Source organism: Mus musculus, chromosome 5 (assembly GCF_000001635.26).
Source record: "Mus musculus strain C57BL/6J chromosome 5, GRCm38.p6 C57BL/6J".
NCBI lineage: Eukaryota > Metazoa > Chordata > Mammalia > Rodentia > Muridae > Mus > Mus musculus.
This window is the reverse complement of record NC_000071.6, coordinates 64,974,226-64,992,371: the sequence shown is the minus strand read 5'-3', so window position 1 is coordinate 64,992,371 and position 18,146 is coordinate 64,974,226. Positions and strand designations below refer to the sequence as shown.

The window sequence follows — 18,146 nt, the reverse complement described above, 5'->3', positions numbered from 1 at the left end:
ACTAACTGGTCATTAGGTGACACACTTAGAAGCCTATAAAATAGTCGCATAAGTCCCATGAGATGGCTCAGGGGGTAAAGGTACTTCCATGTAGGTCTAATGACATGAGTTCAACTCTTGGAATCAACATAAAGGCAGAAGGAAATAACCTTCGAGTCCTCTGACCTCTACATTCGCGCAAACACACACACACACACACACACACACACACACACACACACACACACACACAAGACGAAATAAGCAGAGTGCATCAACTTGCTTCTCACATTATTAAATGCTGCTGGAAAGCTTTGTTTCTCACCTTTCACCTAGATAGCTCTCACCTCCTTTAACACAGACCTTCGGGGCCTAACTCAGAAAGCAGAAGGCATCCTATGAGAACTCACTATGTTGTTGTTTTTCTCTCCTTCCCATAAAATCAGAAGAATGACCTTGTATAGTTGGGGCAAATCAGACTTGGATTGATCGAGGACATCTAAATCATAATTAGAGGGGCTAGAGAGATGCCTCAGCAGTTAAGAGCACTGGCTGCTTTTTCAGAGGACCTAGGTTTAATTCCCAGCATTCACATGGCGACTGGCAACCATCTATAACTGCAGTCCCAGGGGATCGAACGGCCTCTTCTGAAATCTGTGTGCACTAGGCATGCATGTGTTGCATAGACATACATATAGACAAAACACCCATCTACATATAATAAATAAAATTTAAACAAAAAATAAAACACAATTGGTCCTTTGAACAACGGCATCCATTGTGTGATCCTAAGAATATTTAACTATGCAGGGGATTCCATCAAGTTCAAAGTTCCTTAAATAGAGAAGACATCTAAATGTCTAGTATCCCACCTAATATCAAATAGAAAATACTTTTTAGGTTGGTCCTGTGACTTAGTGGTACAGCATTCTCCTGGTTTGAGTAAGGCCCAAGTTCCACTCCTAACACTACCATCACCACCACCCAAATGACCACATCATTTACTGAGGCTGGAGTGTGGCTCTGTCACAAAGCATCTGCCTAGTTTGTGTGAGACCCTGAGTCAGAGCTCTGGGAAAATAAACTATTTAATTTAGGCGAACCAGTTCAAAACTATAGGTACAAGGTAAATATCTAGAGGGGTCTGTCAAACACAAGGACCATTCACATGTAGGTGGAAATATATATATATATATTTCTGTGTTAAGATCAAAGACCAATCTGGAAGTCCCATCCCCAGGAGAGATGAGGAATCAGGTACCGTGTAGATCTCATACCGGGGATGCCTGTCATTAGACCCACGAGACCAGGTCTTCCTTAAGTCCTGTAACTCACAGCACAGATAACCTGTCATAAGGATCCTCAATGCAGCAATGAGGCTGCAGGTGTCCTGCCTGGGTGCCTGCTGCTCTGTCAGAAGGTCAGACTCGCAATGGCCTCAGTTATTTCCAAGTAATTTTCTTTCCTCATGAGTAAACCTTTTCCAACTCTAGGAAGATTTAAAACTTAAATGTGGAAAGGCTAAAGCACCAAAGCCACGCTATTAATGCTTTTTTGTGCACATTTGACCTTTTCTGTCCTACTGATATTTATGAAAGTTAACAGGGTCACAAGGTTTGAAAACCAATTTACAATGACCAGCTGAATTATCACATCACAGACTTTAGCTGAAATGGCCCACATTTAGGAATACTGTATTAACATTTAGGTCTTTAAGCCCACTTTATATATTTAATAGCTTGTATAACAATTATGAAGTACTCAACAAGGTTTTGTAATCTATAGATGAGGCACTTGAAAGGAAATAGAATATATTACAATTAAAACATTCAAGTCAATAGGAAAAAAAAGAATCAAATATTAAACAAATTTCCCTAGAAAACTGCTGCTCAATTTTGCTAGGCTTATATATAGAATTATGATTTTTGGGATGAAGAATTGAGTGTTTAAAATTGCAGTCTTAATAAACTAAACACTAACTATTTAAATCAAATTAAGCATCTAAGTAGATCTCCTTTTTATACAATACACACATCAGCTTACACCAAAACCCATCTAAACCCAAATTGAAGGATACCCAAGCCAAGGGACCATGGGTTCATTCTTCTGTTGTCATGGGAACAGTGTCATCCTTTTAGTTACCACTATCCTTACCACCTGACACTGCCCCACCCTGGGCTGGTTTGAGGTCTCTTGGCTTCCTTTTTCTCCCAACAGTGACTTCTCACATTTAACTATGCCCACAGTGTCTCCACCACAGCACCTCAACAGGAACAAGGGGTTTCTCTCAAACCTCTCAGCTTTATGCTCCATTATGTTTCTTCTCCAACTCTTCAGCATGATGCTGATCTTCTGTACCCACTCCTGTCATCACCTCTCCATCAAAGACAGCAAGAGTCCTCCCGCCACCACCTTATGAAGCCATCTGCATCAAAGTCACAGTGACTTCCTTGTTGTCAAGCTACAGACTCATGTTAGGCTTTCATTGCCTGAACTCTCAGTAGGATTTGAAACTTAACAGATTTAGATTTAAAGCACTCTAGTTTCATAGCATTGGTGCCCGTTCACTCTTCTTTACTATAACAAAATATCAGAGGCAGGCACATTTTATAAGGAAAAAGTGTTTACTGAGTTCACAGTTCTGGAGACTTCAAGGCAAGCTCCAGACCTGGCTTGGTTCTGCTGAGGGTCTCAAGGTGGATGCTGTCCCAGTAGTGGGAGCTCATGAGGAAGGAATTACATCTCAAAACAGGAAGCCAGAGAACAACTACTTGCTTAGGCTCATCCTTTTAACAACCCATTCTTGTGAGAGCTCAAGAGTCTCACAAGAGGCACCTTAATCCTTTCTGAGGACAGCTTTCCCAGGAACCCTAGGAATGCCCACTGGGCCCTACTTGCCAGAGGTACAGTTTCCCAATATCTCTGCACTGAGAACCAACCTTCTAACCCCATCCCTTAGGGAGCCAACTCAAACTATATCCAAAGCACAGCACTGCCGCTGCCCTATCTTTCCATTTTTACTTACTGTCAGCATTCAGTATTATGACTTCGGTTATTTTTAGAACACTCTTACATACATAGTATGCTATTATGTAGGCTTCTTAGATTAAGCTACAATCTGAGAGCTGTCAGCATTCCAATAAAATATGTACAGTCCAGGTCAGCAGGGCATTCTCATTAGGAAACCCAGGCTCCAGAGGCAGCCGTAATAAGCAATCCTATTATCTCTGCCTCCATTAACAGCTGATGGTTGGCTAATTAGCATTCCAAATTGCAGGAATATATTTTAACTGGTGAACACAGCAAACTTTTTACTAGCATCCCCAAATATCTGAAAAAAAAAAAAGGTCTTCAAGATTTGTAGATGGTTAAATACATCCAAGAGAGTCTTCATGTCTTGGCATGGCCAGGCACAAGGGAAACTTTTTCAGCCCAGCAGGATGAATGAGTGGTTACAGGTGCCGCTGCCAATCCTGATGAGTTAAGTTTGATCCCAGGAGCCATGTGGTGGAAGGAGAGGATTGACACCTGCAGGTTACCTCTGACTTCCACACATGAACCATAACACATGTGCACTCATACATATACATGCATGTGTGCACATGTGTTATGTGCCTTGTGTCAATGGTCGTCCGTTCAGCTTTGAACTCTGGGCAATTCTGGTTACTCATGCCTGGATTCTTCTCAGGGAAATAAATCTACCTCTGAAATTTAGTGAGCCTTTTCATGCAAGGTGATAGACAGAGACCTGAAGGATGGAACAGAGGAGCATTCTCAAACCGACACAGGAAACAATTTCCATGGACTATCTTACCTCTCGTGTCTATTGATGTTTCATTTAAAATATCAATTGTCTGCAAAATATCTCCACTTTGCTGTCTCTCGGTCTTAGACTCTTCTCAGCTCCTCTGTGTCCTATTAGACTTCTGTATCCTGGTTTTAGAAATCCCCACCCTTATCCACAGACACTGTGGGAATGCCACCTGGGGCAGTATACTAGACATAAAGTCTCATTCTCTGCTATGATCATCTGCATAAAAGTATTTCAAGGCAGAACCCAGAGGTCTGATGTTGTTGTTGAGATAGGGTCTCACTATATAAGTCAGCACATAGACCAGGTTGGCCTCGAACTCACAGAGATCCACCTGACTGCAGTGATGAAAGGTGGGAGCCACTATGCCCAGGCCAGAAGCACGGATTCTTAATAAGCATCTCAATTATTCCAATACACAGCTCAATCTGTCCTCAAACTAAGTAGCCCAGAATGACCTTGCAGTCCTGCCTCTGTCTCTCAACTGCTAGTGTCTTGGGGTTTCTATTGCTGTGACCAAGAACAACTCGGAGAGGACATGATTTATTTTGTCTTATAGCTCTCAGTTCACACTGCACTACTGAGGAAAATCAGAGCAGGAACTCAAGGCAGGAACTTGGAGGCAAAAACTGAATCAGAGGCCAGAGAGGAATGCTACTCACAGGCTTGCTCTTCATGGTTTGTTCAGCCTTGTTTCCTACAGAACCCAGGACCACCAGCCTAGCGATGGTACTGCCCATGGTGGGCAGGGCCCTCATAAACCAACCATTAATCTAGAAAATATTCCTATACACATGCCTGTAGGCAAATCTTTTTTTTTTTATGAGCATTGATAGGTGTTTTGCCTGCATATGTGTCTGTGTGAGGGTGCTGGATCCCCTGGAAATGGAGCTACAGATTGTTATGAGCTACCGTGTGGGTGCTGGGAATTGAACCAAGTCCTTTGGAAGAGCAGCCAATTCTCTTAACCGCTGAGCCATCTCTCCAGCCCCATGCTATAGGCAAATCTTAGGGAGGAATTTTTTTTCAATTGAGAGTTCCTTTCCCCAGATGAGTCTAGTGTTATATCATCAAGTTGATATAACACTGATCAGCACACACACACACACACACACACACACACACACACACTATGAGCTTGTGCCACTAGGCTTGACTCTACTTTCCCAGGGAAAGAACTCTCTACAGTAGTCTGTACTCCCAAGTCTCCCTTGGCAAGTACTTGTGGCATTAACATTGGAATTCTTTCTCATAATGATCCTTTATGAACTGCCATGACCTGTGCTGAACAAGGGTGACATTTTAGGTCACACTTTCTGTTGATGACGATCTAGACAAGCGTGGGCTGTGGAGGTGGGAAGCTGGTTTAATTGCTAAAGCACCTGCATCACAAACATAAGGATGTGAGTTCAGATCCCTGGCAGCCATGAGAAAACCAAGAGCAGTTGTATGTATCTGTAACTGCAGGGCCAGGAGAACAGACACAGGCAAGTCTCCAGAGCTCACTAGTCACCTAATTAGCCAATTAGTGAGCTCTGGATTCAGTGTCAGATATTGGCTCAAAAAGATAAGGTGGATTACAAAAATGTAGGAAACTCAATTGCCTCTAGCCTCCACACGTATGCACACATGTGTATAAACACTGTCATGCACACACACACACACACACACACACACACACACACAAATATATATGTGCACATATACTACATACACACACACACAAGAATCTAGAAAAACTTGACCCAGGCTGGGTCATTTAAGGGTTGCTGGGCTGATATATAACATTCATAAGAACAAGGACAGTACCCAAGACTCTCTGGACTGATGTGAGAGACTTACCTGATCCTAAAGGTTGGTTTAAATAAATGTTCCATTGAAGGCCTCCCTCACACTGCAGCTATAACTGCTTCCATATGACTGCCTGCCCTGGCTAGACTGCAGAAATCATGCAGTTGCCATGTGTCTTGGATTCTTGATAGCACAGAGCTGGTGGAGGCATAAGAGGAGATGTCATGCTAATATCGGATGGCTGAGTGAGGACAGAGACTCTCTCCCACAGACGTGTTGTGTAAATCTTGCAGAAAGGCTTAGCTCCAAGGCTTCTGAGCCTGCAGGCCAGAATAAGAGTCCCACAGACAGATGGTTTTCTTGAGAGCATAAATGGTTTGATCCTTCAGAGCAGCGTGATGGGAAGTTTGACCGACAACATGACTGGATAAAGATAACATAGGAGAGCCTAAAGCCTGCCTCTGAGTGTCTGATGGTGTTTCCAGAGACAAGTGGACACGAGGCTGCCAACACAGCGACTGTTCTCATCATCCCTTGGTGGATTCACAACCTTAAGGCATTATTAGAAGACGGTAAACACAGGAAGTACGAGTCACTTGGGACATATCCTTGGGAGCTACATTGGTCCTGGCCTCTTCCTGTATCTTCCTTTCCTGTTTCCTGTCTGCCACGAGGTGAAACAGCCTTTGTCACGTGTCCCTGCCACTGTGATGTTTAGACAAAGTGACCATGGCCCAAGCCCTCTGAGACTATGCATCAAAGTAATTACTCCCTTTCCTTAGGTTGCCCATGGCACCGTGACATAACTGTCACAGTTGTCACCTGGTAGACTACTGACCACACATACTTTGCTATCACCTTGTCCTGGTGGCACCCTCTTGTTTGTCAAGGCAGAGCCTCCACTTGGATACAAAGTAACTGTGCAGATAAGGGTCACTTACAGACAGACATTATGCACAGCATGACAAAGTTTAGTGTGTTCTTGAAGACAGTTTTCCTACAGAAACTTTAAAAAAAAAAAAAAAACAAAACTGGATAATGAGGCTTTATCAGGGTTAGATACTTTAGAACCTTAGATATTTTAGGAGCATGACTGTTTTCCAATAGAGTCTGACATTACTAAAGAACCTGTATGCAGGAGCCAAGTAACCAATTTAGAGATGAACTTTTTATTTTAAGGGCCTTCTTCCTCCCTGCCTCTCTATTTTTGTTTGTTTTTTTTTTTTGTTGTTGTTGTTGTTGTTGTTGTTGTTGTCTAAAGGATTTATTTTTACCTGGATTGATAGAATTATTTTTATCATTGAAAGAAGATTGCTTGTAAATATCAAACAATAGGCAAATATAATAAATGGCCAGTATTTGAAGATTAAGTGTAAAATTGATTACTTCTAATATTAACTTGAGGAACTCATGAGAAGAATGTAAGGGAGAGAGTAGAATGCCTTTTTCTGGTAATTCCTTAAGTAAGACTAAATCTACCCCTACACAGAAGATTTTAAATTTGACCCCATGGTATAAGCATAAATGAAGGAAATTTCGACAGCATGACCGTTTACCAAAATAATATCAAGTTCTACCATAAGGTCTATGACTGCCCAAGCCATGTGCATTTGACTAGGATTACAGGACTAGACCTTAAATTCTTTCCAGTGGAGCAGGCCTCATAGCAAATCAAAAAGTGATTGGTTTCCCCTGTGCCACTATTGTGCCTGCAGGCGCACCTTGCCTTAGCCCCTGCCACTATGGCACCTGTAGAATTCGGGGTCCAGTGCTGGTGAGAAGACCACCAATGTCTTCTCTCTTCCAGCAACGCAATAGTGACTTCCAGGACTATGACAGTTAACCAACAGGAAAGAAGTTTCCCCGGTACATTTGAGGTGACTTTCTCTATGTTCTATGGCCAAAGTGTGTTTATGTTTAGCAATAGTGTCATACCATATGGTCATGGTGGGCATCCAGGAGCAATGACAATAGCCTGTATTGTTTTGCATCCCTCTGGGGCCTGCCTTGAACTCTGATATTCATTTAATAACCCCTGTCTTCTGGGAGCAACATCGTCCACCTAAAATTTTGTTCAAATTCTTTTTTTTTTTCCAGTTGTATTTGGAACTTAGCATACTAACTAGTGGGTTTTCATATGGATTTTTAACAAATGCATATCTGTGGCTAGCCCATTGACTACCCTTTTCTCTTCCCGATGCCCTGGCTCCCATCCTTGCTTAATTTTTTACAGTATCCTCACCCTTCTTTTATTTCACACGAGTTCTACTATCCTTCCATCTCACATTTTATGTTGATTTTGTTTGTTTGTTTGTTTTTGTTTTTTGAGACAGAGTTTCTCTGTATAGTCCTGGCTGTCCTTGAACTCACTGTGTAGACCAGGCTGGCTTTGAACTCAGAAATTCACTTGCCTCTGCCTCCCAAGTGCTGGGATTAAAGGCGTGCACTACCACGCCTGGCTTAAGTTGATTTTGAGATGGTAGGGTTCCATATCATACCCACCTTCCACCGGGCTAGCCATCCCTTCCATCCCTGGTTTCACCCAGATTCTCACACCAGAGGACAACAGTCAGTAGAGAGAGATGGACTAGGTCAAAGCGCTGAAAGAAAGCGGTTAGCCCTACATGATTCCTCTGTGTTAACCCCACCAACCCAAGGCTGAGGGGACACCAGAGAGGCAGAAACAGTGTGAGAACTGAAGGGTAATGGAAGCTTTGATGGGTGCTGTCTTCTGGACATGATGTGGTTAACACGATCTTGAATGCATAGCAGCTAGTGTTACCTGCAAGATCAAGATCAAGCCAATCAAAATTCTGACTTAGATGGGGTCTCCAGGCCATACCCTCGGCAAAGATCTATTGATGGTGAAGAGTTGCTGGGATGCCAATCATTTTTGTTAATGATGTGGCCACTGATAGATTTCCTATACTCGAGGGTGCAACCTCACACCCTTGTATATATAGGTGATGTTAACTCAATTTAGTGAATTATTATTTTTTTAAAGTAGATAAAATTGGGACAGGGATGTATTTGAGGAAAATGGGGAGCGTTAGAGAGGTGGAGATGGGAGTAGATATGATCATATTCCATTGTATACATGTATGAAATTCTCAAAAATAAAGAAAAGAAAACCTGTGCCTGGGACTGACCTCCACACCCTTACTGCTTTCTGACCTTCTGGGAACAAAGGTGTTGTGATGGTTTGTCTATGCTCAGCCCAGAAGTGACACTTTTAGAAGGTGTGGTCCTGTTGGTGTAGGTGTGTCACTGTGGGTGTAGGTTTTAAGATCCTCATCCTAACTGCCTGGAGCCCAATATTCTGCTAGCAGCCTTCAGATGAAGATGTACAATTCTCAGCTCCTCCTGCACCATGCCTGCCTGGATGCTGCCATGTTCCTGCCTTGATGATAATGGACTGAATCTCTGAGACTGTAAGCTAGCCCCAATTAAATGTTGTCATTTATAAGAGTTGCCTTGGTCATGGTGTCTGTTAACAGCAGTAAAACCCTAAGACACATGTGCACAAACACTGATCCCATTCCTTGGTTCTATCTCAGCTCCAGATGCAGGGCCACAAACACGCAGAGCCTCAGACCCAGGGCTATGGATGATGGACAGTCTCTACACTGCCATTTCGATATCTCTGGGATGTTTGCTATGAGGAAATGCTCACTTTTCCAAGGTTCTTGCAATACCAGCAGGGAGGTGAGTGTGTGTGTGTGTGTGTGTGTGTGTGTGTGTGTGTGTGTGTGTGTGTGTGTTTAGGGAGTAGGGGTGGTATATCTGTTGCCAGGGTCTCTTGCCTAGTCTGGCCTCAAACTCATCTGTATAGTCAGGGATGACCTTAAACTTGATCCGTTTGCTTCTTCATCCTGCTGAGATTTTTATCTGACACTAAGGTTGAACCCAGAGCCTTGTGCATGCTAGGCAAGCACTCTGTCACTTAAGCTATGTGCTCACCCTGTGTCTATCCATCAGCAGAGATACTTGCAGTTCCAGACTTCTTCCTTGCAGTGTAAACAGCAAATGTGCAGGATGGGTTCAGAATTAGGAAGACTTAGCTTGGATCCCCACCCTTTCCCTCCTTTGCTTTATTTCAGGTGAATAACAGGATCTCTTGGTATACTTGGTAAACACTACACAAATTGCCAGCTTGGAAATTAGGTGTGTCCTTCCCTACTTCTAGGTATGTTATGGCTGTTGTTTCTATTTAAAGACTAATTTTCAAAAAGCTACCTAGGGCCGAAAAGATGGATTAGCATCCTCCAAACACTGAGGAACCTAGTCCAGGACCATGGCCCATGCTAGTCTCTCTCACTGTGCCGAACACCCAACCCTGGGTTAGCACTTCAATATTTTAAAGCTGAAGTGATACCGAGAGATCACCTACTCAGAGTCATTAAAAGTTCCCTCAAGGTTCTTTGCCTTGTAACAATTATTTTCAACCCTGGATGAACATGAGAAGTTCCTTAGAAGGCATATGTCAGAACACCATCCACAAATCATACTCTGTTAGGGTGGAACTCAGGAGTCAGGACATTGTAAGCATCCCCAGTGGCTGGGATGTTTGGCTAGAGCTGAGAGTTGACTTGAGGTCTGAGAATCTGCGATACTTTAGGAGGTCCACAGCTGGCTTTAAAGGCCTTGTGCATGATCTCTCAGATGTGATAAGCCCTTGTGGATATTTTCCATATCTGATCCAAATGCCCAGCTGTTTCTCAAGCCTCCTCCATACCATCCTCACAGAATGAACATTTAGCTTTAGTTAGAATTCCAGGCCTGTCCACCCTGCACCAGGATAGCTTTGAATGTAACCTAACACAAAATTGTAAACTTTCTGAAGACACTATGAGATTGTTTCCCATTTTTCCCCTTGTTTTTAAAGTTGATTGTGTGTCTCTTGAGAGTGAACTTTGTAGATAACCTGTGGCAATGCCAAACGGTTGGATGTTTCCAGTGATAGGGAACCAATCCCTCCTCCCTCTGGAAGCTCATATTATCTTTGAGCAGGTTTGAGAGTCAAACCTTTGAGGAAAATAAAGAGAAGCCACACCTTGAATACAAGTCATAAAACACTAGAAGCAATCACCAAGATCTTCGTGTGAAAATTCTTCATTTTATAGAGAAAAAAATTCAGACCCAGAGATATGTTGTTTCTTGACCAAACTAACATAGGCAATGGCCACTGGAAAATGAATGATCAGACCTCTGTCTGTTCCCTGTCTCATGTCTCCTCTCAGAACATTATACACAATCACTTCTAGGTGACTTGAAAAGCACACCTCAAGATTAACAGGACTAGTACTTTGTGAAGGCTAGACCCCGGCCCCCTCATGCGCAATTATTCTAGATCACCCTAACAGCTCACCTCCTATTCTATGCCTTGGAGCAGAAAGTACCAGGAAACCAAGCTTAGATGGCTATGTTGTTGTAGCACAAGAAGTGCCTATAATTTCAGCACTCAGGAGGCTAAGGCAGGAGGCTAAATTTGAGGCTAGCCTGAGGAACATGGCAAGACCTTGTCTCAAAAACTCCTATTACAAGGTGGGAGGACCAACAAGGGAGACACTGGCTTAGTTTATCCGGCAGAGGGGCAGGTGTAGGCACCAAGAGGAGGATCACCAAGTGAGTGTTGCTTCCAGTCCCCTGGAAGGTGACAAGTGATAATAAACTTGTGGTCTAAATGTTGAAGGTCTCTACAGTAGACCTTAACTTATGCAGCATAGCTCTTGTGGTTATCCAGAAACTCCTGGTCCTTATCATGTGGAATTATTAAGGCCAACACAATTATACATATGAACTGAGCAGTGCAGGACAAAGCTCCATATCATTTTTGAGCTTAGGTGCCTCACCTATCAACTAGAGTCAGGAATACCTAGCTTGGAACTGTTGCATAGAGAGAATTGCAAACCAGGTGGCCAGAAGAGTTCCTGGCATACAGGCTATGTCCAGGAATTGATGGTTCTCATGGCTCTTAACGCAATGTTCAAAATACAAATATTAGATCCACAATTTCCTCTTCTCAGTGTCTTCCCTCCCACCACAGAGCATGCTTTAAGGACAAATGTGGTGTCACAGCACACTTAGAACTCTCTCATCTCAGTGGCAGAGCTTTGCATAGAGTGCTGAGCTTGGTAGGTTGAACATGTGTCATCTCAGAATATGGTTTTCCACTTCCCTCTGAAACTTATGTTAGAATCTAATTGCCAGGGAGAAGAAGAAGTGGGACCTTTAAAGACGAGCTAGAAGACCAAGGCTGTAGCTCAGTGGTTGAGAACTTGTCTAGAATGGGAGAGGCCACAAATTTGATTGCCAGCATCCAAAATAAACAAAAACAGAAGGTTAGGCCTCTGCCATTACAAACAGGTGAGCTCATTCATGGGCTTAATCCATCAGTGAGTTAGATTGAGAACAGGGCTGCTATAACAGCCGTTGGTGAGGGGGTCTCACGCACAACTATCTCTTGTCAAATGATACCTTGAATTACCTTGAGACACTGGTAACAAGAAGGTCACTGAGATAAATATACATACACACACACACACACACACACACACACACACACACACACCTCTACCCTGGAGTCGAACTGTGAGTCAGAATAAACCTCTTTTTTTGATAACTTATCTAGTCCGTGGTCCGTGGCATTGTGTTCTTAGCAACAGTGGCCAAAGACTGGCTATCAGGGAGAGTTTAGGTTAAAATATGGTGATTTTTTTTTTCTTACCGCGTCATCCTGTTCTTTCAGAGGTATTTCAGATCCGGTGTCTCCCTCGAGGCTGACGGAATCAACGCACTCAACCAGGGTGTCTTCAGTTACTTCTCCATTGAGGGGGGTCTCGTCGGCAGCACTGGCCTTGGATTGGTCTAGAATCCCTGGAGGGGTGGACTCTGCACACATAGCTGTGATCTCAGGCTGCTCTTCCATGTGGTCATCTGGTGCTGGTTCATTTGAAGTTGTAGCTGGACCACACTGCACTTCTGCTGCATCTTCAGCAGGGGAGTCACTGTTGGGCATCTCAGCAGCATCTTCTCCGACTCCATTGGCTATGGTGTCACGAGCATCATCAGACATTTTAATATCTGTAAACATGATCACAAACACTTGTGTTGGTAACATTCATTCAAAGCTTGTAGTAACTGAATTAGGCTTAGTAGGGGTAAACTCCCTTCTACCAGGAAGTAACTCTATGTGACCTAAGTAACGCTATGTAACTCTATATAGGCAGACATATAAAGATACCTATTTTTTAACCCTGGAATGTGTGAGTTCTTTCTTACATGGCAATAGAAACTCTGGGTGCTAATGAGGATCTGGGTATGGGAAGGCTGCCTTCATTTCTCTGAGTGACCCTAATATAATAACGAGTGTCTTCACTACTCTTCACTGCAGCGGCCATGATGGGAAAGCGGAGTGACGTGTGGAGAAGCAGATGGCATGAAAGCAGAGGCAGAGACTGAAGTGATGTGTTTTAAGGATGGGCAGGGGTGGGGTGGGAGTGGTGTTGGGGGAGGGGCATAAGCCAAGGACTAGGGCAGCTATCAGAGACTGAAGAAGGCAAGAAAACAACTCTTCTCTTTGAGAGTCTAGGAGGACCTAGCCCTGCCACCATCTTGATCTAAGCCCAAGAAAAATCGGTGTCTGATCCAGTCTGACCTCTACACTGTAAGAGAGTAAATGTGTATTGTGTAAGTAATAGAATCTGCTGTAAGAGGCAGCCAGCACTGCTGATGGGCTCTGGTGGGGCTCTGGTGGGATTCAGTCTCATGGACAGACATGCCTCATGTATGCCTTAGGGTTTCTGGTCTGGAAAAATGATTGTGAGGACAGCCTAGGCTCCCTATGAAGACACCATGTCTCAAAAAAAAAAAAAAAAGCAAACAAAACAAAAAAGAAAAGAAAAGAATAAAGAATGGCTGGTAGCCACCAGAGTTATGCCAGACCCAGAGAACATCCTTCTGAGGGTGGTCCTCTGACTCCACAAGGGAACCCTCCACTCACAACCAATGAATGAGTGAATGAATGAGTGAATGAGAACATTTTACTTGAAGAAAAAAATGTATCTGTGAACTTGATTTTAATAAGTGCTATGAATTTTTGCAGCATCATCCACACACACAAGGACTTACAGACACACATGGCTCCTGGTGACCTCAGTCCTTTGTAACAAGTTTTATCCACTACTCGCTTTTTGTGGTTCTCAAACACCTACCTCCATTCCACAAACACAGAATGGGCAAGTGGCTGTTTTAGGGGCTCAAGGGAGGAGGAGTGGCAGTAATTACTAATGCAGAGGAGGGTTCTCTTGGAAGTGACAAGAATATTCTGCAGTTGAGCAGTGTCTGGCTGTATAGATGTGTTAATACACCAAAAACTACTAACCAGAATGCCTAAACACAGGAAACTCCATAGTAAGTGGGTTTATGATTTGTAAACAATAGCTTAATATGCCAATAAGTAATTCTAGTGCCAAGTGGACATCTTTCCACAACTTATTTCATTCTTCCTTCCTTCCTTCCTTCCTTCCTTCCTTCCTTCCTTCCTTCCTTCCTTCCTTCTTTCTTCCCTCCCTCCCTCCTCCCTCCCTCCCTCCCTCCCTCCCTCCCTCCCTCCTTTCTTCCTTCCTCCCTCCTTCTTTCCTTTCTTCCTTCTTCCCTCCCTCCTTCCTTCCTTTCTTCCTTCCTCCCTCCCTCCCTCCCTCCCTCCCTCCCTCCCTCCCTCCTTCCTTCCTTCCTTCCTTCCTTCCTTCCTTCCTTGTTTTTTTTGTTTTTTCTTAGACAGAATTTCTCTGTGTAGCCCTGGCTATTCTGGAACGTCTCTGTAGACCAGGTAGGCCTCAAACTCAGAGATCCACCAGTCTCTGCCTCCCAAGTGCTGGGATTTCTTAACAGCAGGTCTCCTTGTCTTGTGTATTTCTCACAACAAATCCTACATTTCTCCCAATAACAGGCTTTAAATCTCAGTGCTGTTGTCCAGGAAAACTTCACCCTCTTAAGAATATATAGTATATAGAAGTCATGGGCTCTAAAGAGAGTCTACTATGGCCATTTTCCTAAACCAGTATAATTTCTAACTTCATTCTAAATGCTTGTCTTTCTGTCTTCAGACAGGCAGTTCTCACCCTTTATCAAAGAAGCTTATTCGCAGCAGATGGAGATCATTTCAGAAACCCCCAAATGGTCAAAACTTATCTGGGAGGGGTGCCTCACCCCAGTTAATGCATTGACAACACAACTCTTACACCTAAGACTCAGGAGATACCATGGAAGGGAGGGCAGAACGATTATAAGAGCCAGTGGACCAGGGTGCCTGCTGTGAGATGACGCTTTCCATAGAAGTCAGGGAAGCTGCACCCGAGAAATCTTCACAACATAGCCACCCAATCAAGACCCACGTAATGACAACAGCAGCTGACATGCTGAAGTGGGAAGCAGAAGTCTCACAAGCCTCCGCCCCTAAACCAAGAGCTCCAGACGATTAATGGTTACTAAGGAGACAGCCTTCTTCAAGGATGAGCTCCCTGATAGGTTACCTAATCCCAAGTGATCAGCCATAAGCAAATAGACAGAAGAGCAACACTATAAGGACTAGGCAGGTACGTACACACGTGTATGCATATATTTGCACATATATACCTACATATGTACTAATAATTAAAGAAGAGATCAGGAATTTGAGAAGGAGTGGGGGACATGTGAGCAGGGGAAGAGAACAGTGGAAATGATGTAAATAAAGTACTCGTGCATAAAATTCCCAAATTAAAACTTTGAATTAAAACAGAGACTATAAAACACCCAGAGCTATGATTTACTGAGCGCTCACCTTAGCCAGGCTACGCAAATATATTGTTTCCTGTGAGCTAGGTATGGTAAGCTCCATTTTCCAGATGAGAAAACTGAGGCTTAGAAGACATATCTTTAGTAAATGACAGAAATAAAGTTCGAGAAACACGTGACTTTGAGATTGAACCCCATCAGAGCTTTGGTGTTCAGAAGCCACGCCCATTTCCCTACTTCTCTTCCCTGCCGGGTCTTCAGTGTGGAGCTGCTCCGTAGTTTCACCCCTGGGCTTTCCTTTTCCCCTTCAGCTATTCCCCAAATCCACATTCTACTGGTTCTACCTATAGGGCTATCCTGGATGCATCGCAGAGCCTCTCTATTCCTTGCCCCCTTGAGGGAAAGCCACACACTTCTACTGCCATCCGAGGTGCGATCCCATTAGACTTAGCTCCCATTATGCCATTCCAAACATTAAATGAGACAACTCTACTGTCTGCGGACACATTCACAACAGACTGCACTGGCTATTAAAATCTGATCCTCCACAACCGGCGGGCCCAGAAGACACGCCCTTCACTAATGCTGTAAGACACAGCACGGTGGGAGGGGCAGCAGAACCTTCGGAGGGCTTTACCGTTCCCTTCTCCTTTACAACCTCAAGGCTGCTCAATTAGATGAATTGGACGTAATGGGTTTGAGTGGGTCCAGAGCAGCACTGAATCACCGATGGCCAAGTGAGCTGGAGGTAGTTACTGTCTTGGCACAGCACAAACAAAACAATTTCTATGGTGGCAAGCATGACTCCATGGACTTTGGTATTGGCTAATCAATCAGATGTCTGCTAAGTATTCTCTCTGTCTTTGTCTAGTGCATTGTTTTGCTAACGTATTTAAGGTCCAGATAAAACCATCACTTGTTCATGTTTGGTGTCTCTCCCCTAGATGTAATGCTTCTTCTAAATTCCCAGAATGCTTTGCTTCTGCTTCCTCTAGGACAAACAGAACTATCTGAATAAAGTTACTTGAGGTATTTTTCTTATTAAACTGAAAACCCAGGAAAGACAAGGATCTTGGCTATTTATTAAAATATTATTATATTAATTTGTTATTTTCTCAATTATCAATGAATTGTAATATGAATATGTATATTACACATCTATTTCTGCATATAGTAGAAAGCTCAAGAAATATGCTCAACACTGAAGACTGCACTAAGAATGTCTGTGCTTTTATGGTAAGTGGTTTCAAATGATGCTATGAGACTGTCCATGCAAGTACATGGGCCTTGGGAGCAAACTCTAGCTATAAATTCTTAAAATTAAGTTAGAATATCTCCTTTTAAACCAAAGTATGGACTTTTGGGATGTCACACTCCTTCAAGTCTAGTGCTGGGAAAGGCAAAGGCTATTCTCATTGCTCTGGCTGGTGGCTGAGGTCTAAGGCAGGCAGCATTAGCTGTCGGAGACCAAAGAGTCTGTCCAAAACCTTGCTGAAGTAGTAAAGATGGCTGAAGGCCACTGGGCTGAGAGAGGCTGTTGTGTGGGGTCACAGGAGCGAGATGGAACAGACTGGACATCAGGGAACACTTGACGAGGTGTTGTCAGCGGGAAGCCGATAATGAAAAACGTCTCTGTGAATTGGGCCTGGCTTGGAATAAGGGGTTGGTAAAGTACAGCCTGCTGGTCAAATCTTGCCCTTTGCCCTTCCCTGCCTGGGTAAATAAAATTTTATTGAACATAGATGATCCTTTCTGTTCACATGCAGTTAGCACTTCTTGATAATGGTGGATCATTGCAGATGGAACACAGACCATGTGGCTGTAAGGCCACAGAAACAGAAATACTTACTGTCTAAGCTAGCACACAGAACACTATCTAGCCCCAGAGCAGAGGGTGTGTTTGTGTGTGGGGGGGTGTCTAAGGAGTAAGAAAGATCTCTTTTTACTCTTTTCCTCTTGACTGATCTTCCGGATGTAACCTGGACAACAGGCTCCAGAAGAAACACAAGCACATCTTCACAGCCACATCGTTTTTATCTGTTTATCTGTTTTTTTTTTTTTTTTTGGTTTGTTTGTTTGTTTCATTTTGGTTTTGTCAACTACAGCTAGTCATAGGCTTTACCTAATACTTTTATTTCTTTGTAAATTAATCTGATCATCCTTATTATTGATCTGGATGACTAAGAAGCTCCAATCAACTCCATTTTCTTTAGCTTGTTTTTTTGTTTTCTTTTTGAGACCAGGTCTTAATATGTAGACTGGCCTAGAGCTTCCTCTGTAAAACAGGCTAGCCTCAAACTCACAGAGATCTGCCTGCTGCTGCCTCCTGTGCGCTGGGATTAAAGACATATATCCCCATGTACTGCAATTTGACTTTTCTGTTAGCAGGGACATGATAAACATTTGTGGGCAAATGAAAACCACAATGGATGCTTCCATTATTGTAACACTCACAGGCATTCTAATGTCCTGTGGCATGTGCCATATGACCTATGTTAATAAATTTTAATGTGTATCCTACGATGATTGGCTAATATCTATGTTGCTCAGCTCAGGCACACAATCTCAGATTTCTTTAGCAAGCGTCATGGTTTATCACTGGGTGTCTACCCTTGGAGAGACCTCAGCCTTCATCCTCTTAGATTGATGTTTTAGGGACTTTAAGGGTATGGCAAATTGCATAAGCCTGGTTAGAAATTGGCATGGCAAGTCCTTAAGACATGTGCTCCCATTAGAAACAATGCTCTGGTGTCCTCTGTCCTTCTATATATGGGTCTAAGATTGTATC

General features: G+C 43.3%; 1 protein-coding gene across 1 annotated transcript in view; it reads right to left on the bottom strand.

Annotated features, from left to right (window-relative positions):
* The window catches only part of Fam114a1 (family with sequence similarity 114, member A1), a 71,827-nt gene that overhangs the window by 49,530 nt on the left and 4,151 nt on the right, over positions 1-18,146 (bottom strand). Inside the window, exon 2 of the mRNA NM_026667.3 lies at positions 12,309-12,664. Coding sequence (NP_080943.3) covers positions 12,309-12,656 — 348 coding nt within the window. The 5' untranslated portion in view covers positions 12,657-12,664. The remainder of the gene's footprint in view (positions 1-12,308; positions 12,665-18,146) is intronic.